The sequence below is a fragment of the Marmota monax genome, unplaced genomic scaffold (genome assembly GCF_021218885.2).
Source record: "Marmota monax isolate L192 unplaced genomic scaffold, Marmota_monax_Labrador192_F-V1.1 WCK01_AAM20220418_F8-fsc00113, whole genome shotgun sequence".
In the NCBI taxonomy this organism is placed as follows: Eukaryota; Metazoa; Chordata; class Mammalia; order Rodentia; family Sciuridae; genus Marmota; species Marmota monax.
Window position 1 is genome coordinate 1,690,071 of NW_026694479.1, and position 6,864 is coordinate 1,696,934.

The 6,864-nt window shown below is 41.0% G+C and overlaps 1 protein-coding gene across 2 annotated transcripts; it reads right to left on the bottom strand.

Moving 5' to 3' along the window:
• Positions 1–663: 663 nt before the first annotated feature.
• Cdkn2aip (CDKN2A interacting protein) lies at positions 664–5,519 on the bottom strand. 2 transcript variants are annotated; one of them, XM_046419089.2, is made up of 3 exons: positions 5,065–5,517; positions 4,444–4,574; positions 664–4,038 (listed from the first exon to the last, which is right to left on the bottom strand). In XM_046419089.2, exons 1-3 carry the CDS (start codon positions 5,334–5,336, stop codon positions 2,693–2,695), a joined length of 1,749 nt encoding a protein of 582 aa, XP_046275045.1. In that variant the 5' UTR covers positions 5,337–5,517; the 3' UTR covers positions 664–2,692. The 2 variants fall into 2 exon arrangements, with proteins under 2 accessions (XP_046275045.1, XP_046275046.1); XM_046419090.2 differs by having other exon boundaries at positions 3,896–4,038; positions 4,475–4,574; positions 5,065–5,519.
• Positions 5,520–6,864: the final 1,345 nt, after the last annotated feature.

Here is a 6,864-nt window from a genome sequence, read left to right on the forward strand (position 1 = left end):
AATTGATATCCAAAGATTTGTCACATCTAGAAAATGGGTCAATTTAGAACTTCAACACTATTTTTGAGGACAAAGCCTGCAAATCCCCCTTAAATTATAATAGCATAAGACCTGTAGGACTGGCTTGGTACCCAGTTGCTGTTTGCTTTGTTTACCTTCTGCTATTTAACTCAGGAATCCAAACAGCAAGGAGAAATCTGTACCAAGAAAAGCTGACCTTAAGAGCTTTGTAATGTTTTGAACAACCAATTTAAAAAAAAAAAAGCTGACCTTGACAGGGAAAACTTTTGTCTCTTTCATAGGCAACTTAAATTGGCACTGGCTTTTGATAATATATTACCAAGACCGTATAATACACATACCCTAGACAATTATCCTGGCTAATGGCAGCAGTGGCAAATCCCAAGAATTTGGGTCAAATACAGTTCTATATTTCAAAGTCAACTTTTATTTTATTTATTTTGTAGATGGACAGAATGCCTTTATTTTTATGTGGTTCTGAGAATCGAACCCAGTGCCTGTCACACGTGCGAGGTAGGTGCTCTACCACTGAGCTACAGTCCCAGCCCTCTGAGATGTTTTTAAAAAAAAAAAAAATTTGCAAAGAGGTGAGGATGAACATACTTATGGGCTTGGGTTCTGAAACCAGACATGAGCTTGATAGAATTTTTTAACCAAAGCGTGTTTATTTCTTCATTAGAAAACATAGGTCAAATGAGAATAGCTACTTGTAAAGTCATGAGGAAATCAGAACATGTGTACACAAGTAAACTATGGTATGCCTTCACTATGCTGCACACTTTAAACTATCATTTCAATTAATCTTCATAGCTCTATGAGGTGGCTACTAGTCCTATTTTATAGCTGAAGTAAGCTTAAAGTTTACCAGAAGTTCCACATCTAGTAAGAGATAGAACCAAGAATTTACATCAATAGTAACAGATCCCAAAGCTTTTATTTAATTCTGCATCTACTATTTTGAGGAACTGTGAAAAAATGTTCCTCTTAAGTCAGGTTCTTTAAATTTTGATTAACTTTTATAGTAAGAGTATTTTTGTTTTGAAATAAGATTATAACAAATGTTTGTATGTGAAACATTTGTTCTACTAGGCAGCTTCAACATCAAAAACTTGTAATTTAAAATATATAACCTTTATATTAACTTTAAAAAAAGCCATTTCAGGAAATTAACAAAATAACCTAATCAAATGTATTTCAGAAATGTATTTATTCTTTCTAGTTTCTGGCTCACTTTTTTGGTAAGCACTGTCTCACAAAATGTACATTCCAAGACTAAGGAAAGTGAGCAATTAAAAGTGCTTTAAAAATACATTCATGTTATTGCTCCCCACAATGTATGAATGGTAACTCATTTATATAACACAGATTTTTGCTCTGTTATCCAATGAAACATCCTCAAAAATGAATCATTTTTAAAATGTTATCTGATAAAATTAAAATGTCCCTGATTATTTTCCTAATTCAATACAGCTGACCCATAAACAGTCATTTCTTGTCTCTGTACATTTTCACAGTGACTGCTCAATATGCAGCACCTAATAACAGCATCTAGGAAGCCAGAAGGCCACAAAGATAATCAAATATCTTAGGCCACAGTTTGAAGAAAACAGAATATGCCATAATAGATTAATATCATCAGAATCACCCAAGACAGGTAAAATTCTACTTCATTACTAAGAGATGTAATTCAGTTAAACATGATCATTAAACTGAACATGGTATCAATTTTCAGTATTTTTCTAAGATTTGAAAATTGTAGCTTCCCTGTTCATAAAAAGTTGTATATCACTTTAAAAATCACTGGGTTGTAATTTACTATGACTAACAGTGGGAAGCCTATTGTAAGACTTGGTTCTGACCTAAAGGAGAAAAAAAAAACACAACTTCTTGAAAAGGTAAAATAGCTTAAAGCATTTAATATCTAAACAAATCAATCTGTTAATAGTAGTCACAAAATATGCTTAATATAGAAACCCACATTTATGTCTTTAAGAAAAAGTGTAAATTGTATTTTACCTCAAAACATAAATTAACCCGCTTAAAGAATCAGCAGCGGTCAAAATCATGGTGAATTTTAAACAACTTCAGAATAAAATAACAATAAGTACATTATACTGCTTTATATCTAAAAAATGCTTACAACTTCTCATAAAAATAGTCTGAGGCAACTATTTTTTCTTTTATTCTCTTACAGACATGTTCAACACTATGGGCAACATTCTTAAAACCTTAAGTTTCACAGACTTTCAGACATTCAAATACTGTGGTCCCCTTTTCTTTGATGTGGCTTATTCAGCTAAAAAAAAAAAAAGCATGGTAGACAACTTAATACATTTTCACCAAATTTAAAGTAGTACAAAAATTTTAAGACTCTACAGAACTACACATCGTACCTAATACATCATTAAAAATAGAAGACAGTATTTTCTTCAGCAAATAAAACAGCATACTGGTATGCTGTTAATGCATACCTTTTTAATATGTACTGTCATTCATAAATTATTTACAACTTCTACTTATGTGAAGAGAATTAGAATGTAAATTTTTCTGCAAAACTGGAAAAAAGCAATACAAAATTTGTGAAAGCCTGTTTTATATTGTACAAAAGTAAGCCAGTTTTCTCTTCAAATACCAGATACTGTATGCAGTGATATTTTGGACATATTATAGATTATAGTAATTCTTGAGGATGTTTTAAAGCTGGAGGTAAGTTTACAGGTCTTGATTCTTCATCAAGGAGTACTAGATCTTCTATCTCACTGCCTCTGTATTTCCTTTTACATATTTTTACCACCACCTTTTTCTTAAGAAATAACTTCAATGCTTCTCTTGATGCAACTGCTTTTGCATTTTCTTTGCTTTTTCCACAGCCAGTGCCCAAGTACACCGACTTGCACCTCAATTCACAAACAATACTTTCTTGAGAGCTCTTATTTTGAGGCAGATCTGCCAGTTCTTTTAGTGGGACAAAAAACACATCCAGTGTTGCTTTCAGAGCCTCAATAGCTGCATTTAGGAGCTCTCCATGATTCACATTGGGACTAAAGCCACCAACAGCTACTAATTTCCATGCCACTGTTTTATACAGTCTATTGAAGAAAGGTTGCTTCTGTTTCACATCTTCATTGGTTAATTTGCAACAAGAGAACTTGATAGAACTCTCACTTGACTGTGAAGTACTTTTAGAAGGCAACTGTGAGGTGCTACTCTGAGAACTACTCTTAGAAGCTAGCTGGGACACACTTGCTAAGGAAGTACTTCTGGAAACCATAGATCCACTGGTCTGGGAGCTGCTCTTGGAAGCTAACAGTGATGCAGCTACCTGGGAAGTGCTTTTGGAAGTGAGCAGTGATGTATTTGTTGAGCTGCTCTTGGGAGTTAGTAATGATGTGCCTGATGAGGAACTGTTTTTAGAAACTGATGATGAAACACTTGCCTCTGAACTAGTTTTGGAAGTTAACCCACTTGAAGCTGTCTCTGAACTAGGTTTAGAAGACAATAATGGCAACTCTACTTCTGAGCTTCCAGAAGTACCCAACAAGGGCACCTCAATCTCTGAGCTGCTCTGAGAAGCAGAGACTGAAGAACCTTCCAAAGCACTCTTTTTAGGTGAGCCACTTTGTTGTCTGGAATCAGTGGACTGGGTCACGTGACTATTCACACTGGATTTCAACAACGAAGAAACAAATGATGCTGAACCATGCTTATCTGGAGCTTCTGATTCAGAAGCTTTTCCAGATCCTGCCGTTGTTACCTGAGAGGAAATGCTGCTGCTGCTTTGGCTGGAAACAGATCGATCTCCCTCACTCATAGAGCTATTCTGACCAGAGATGCCAGAGCTCCGAGTGGAGTTTCCACTACTCTCTGATTTGGTGGATGACCCCGAACATGTAGAACTGTTTTCTGGCTGAGCAGATGTACGTTCTGTTTTGGCAGAAATTTTTGCAAGATCTCGCTCAACTGCAGAGTTGTTTTTTCCTTCTATGATTCGTTTTTTGGATAGCTCTTCTACCCCTTCTAAAAAGAAGGAAAACACAGATATTTAACTAGAAAATACATTATATATCAGCTGACAAGACAAATATTCAATTATATAACGGCACAACGTAAAAATATTTCAGAACTAGTAGTTCCTTTAAAAAGTGTGAAATTAACTTCTTAAAACAGTGTTGAATAACCATTAATTTCTAATATTAAAAATATTAACAGCATCAGACAACATGGGACACTTCAAACTCTACAGCAAAATAAACTATCAAATTCAGAGCCTAAAACACACAGACATATAATTTAGGTTAACATTCCAATTTAATAACATTATATAAATTCTAACTTGTTAAAAAAATTAGTAATGACAATTCCTAATTATATCAAACTTATTTTCTAAACTCCTATGTATGTTCACATCTATGATCTGCTAACCATTGCTACTCGATATCCCTCTTTTCTTCACCTTGGCAACCAGTTCGTCTCTTGTTGTATGGATTGGAGCATCTGTCACTTTGATGCCTTCAGCCATACTAAGAATTTTATCCATAACTTTTTGAGGGTACCTGAAAAAGAAAGAAAAGTCACTTTTAAAAAGTGTTTTTCTTTAAACTACTACTTGTGGTGTGCAGAAGGAAAAAAAAAGCCACAGGAACTGCATTTCCTGGTTGCAATCAAGAAAGTGTACCAACCGACAAGAACTTTTAGTTTCCTGGAAGCCCATAAACAAATGCCTTAGGATCTGGTAGGCGGATCTCTCCTCACTAACCTTTAAACCTAGCTTTCAACTACAAGAGCGCTGTCAGCTTTACACTAACAACCCCACCGACAGTCCCCCATACAACGGGGACACCCACAGACTGTTAATTGTGTCCGCGGTTCGCGGAGACGCCCTTCTCACCCTTAGAGGGCAGCGGTCCCGTGAATTCCCGCGCTTCACAACTTCCCCTCCCCACCGAGGTCGTACTACGAAGGGCTCAAGATCCCGGGTCCCAGCTCCCAGTTCGGAGGCGGGAGAGAAAACCGAAAGCCGGTCAGGGACGCTTCCTTACTCACCGGCACCCAAGGAAGACGTGGTTTGCCCAGGCCATGGAAAAGGAGATGAGCTGCTGCAGCTGCCGACTGCGGGTCCCGCTCTCGGCTTCGGCAGCTTCGTCCGGGTTAGCGGAAGCAGCGCCACCCGCGGGGGCCAGGTCCCCGGCGTTGCGGAGCAAAAACTCCCGGCGGTGGCGCCAGTGTTTGTCAGTCTCGCCCTCGCAGCGCAGCGCCTCCACCCAGGCGGCCACCCGCGGGTTCTGGCTCAGGTACTCCGATACCTCCTGCGCCATGTTGGGCCTGCAGGACGCGGAGGGCACCAGCAGACGCTGCACCGGGTAAGAGACAGGGTGCGCAGGGGCGAACGGCCCTGTCACTGCGGCCTGCACCGGCTGCCCTCCAGAGAACGCCCCTCAGGAGGCCCACACACCAAACAACAGCGTCCAGAGCAGCTGAACCGCCCACTTCCGCCTGCCGCCGGCTCCTTCCCTTTTATAACCTCGCCGCCGCCGCGCGCTCGCGCGTCCTTCCGGTGCTAGCCGGCTCTCCCAGGACGCTTTGCGGCGTCTGGGCCGCGGCGACGCAGCGGCCGCGCCAAGCCGCTCTGGGGCAGTCCGCGGGGGAAGGGAGGGAGACAGGAGGAGGGCGCTTGGCGCCTCCCGCCCTGCGAGGGAGGGCCGCTAGTGGGGTTCGCCCGGGGCGTCCCGAACCTCGGCGGAAACCCGTGCGTTCTGGCTTCGCTTTATGACGCCGCACGCCCCGTCAGCCCCCTCCCAGTCCGGTGCGGCGCCTATAGTGGAGGCGAGTGTGTGCGTCGAGCCGCCTGGTCGGCGGGGCTGACTGGCAGGCGGGCCGAGCCCTGGACACCTGGGTCTCCTCGCCCTGGAGACCTGGGTCTCCGCCCCCAGGACGCTGACTACTGAGCGCAACCAAAATAAACAAAAGCTTGCTCGGGGTTTGTTTTGCTGCGGGAAAACAGCTGCTGGCACTGTTTTGAATGTAGATAGGCAAGGCATTCTGAGGCCGAGTCTCTGATGGCGTTTAGGAATGGGGGAGTGCCTTTTAGATTGTAATACTAAACGTAACGAAGTTAAACGATTTATCCAGTTGGGTAGAGCTGAGGGGGTGCAGTCTTGGAAGCTAGTCCTTGCTGGCAGGCGCCGGGGTTGGTTTCCGCAGTTTCTTTTAGTTCAGTGGTTCAGCGTAGACAATACCTCCTTCCTCTCCCTTTCGTTTTTGGTCAGTAACGTAACAGAACGCACCAACAACGTTTTGTACTGTAGCACTTCCTTAAATTTAACAATTTTAACTCCCAACTACACAAATAGCCAATGGCCGGTACCGCTCCAAACCTCTTCCCCTCCTTGAGGTATCTCCCCCCCCCCCCCCGACTTTTTCCTGTCTACAGTATTTGCAGTTAAAACATACACTTTACTGTAGGCTTGCTTATTTTTAACGTTTATCCAGGTATATGTGTACTCTAAGATTAAAATTAATAATCTTTAAAATCATACATAGTGATAAATTGTGAAATTTAAATTTTCCTTTAATGTGAACTTTGTGGACAATAAGAATAATCAAATAGAAAAGGTCATGTTAGCTAAAATCCGATAAGATCAACAAAAAAGTTACATAATTTATATACATGTTGAGCCAATCAAAACCCAGATAGTGTATGAAAATAATATTGTCTGCTTTCCTGCCATTCCGTGGGTTGGAAAGAAAATATAACAACTGGCACAAAGAAATTTTGAAGCTTGGGATTCGGGCACAAAGAAATTTTGAAGCTTGGGATTTTGCTTCTAGTTTTGCTATTTGGTC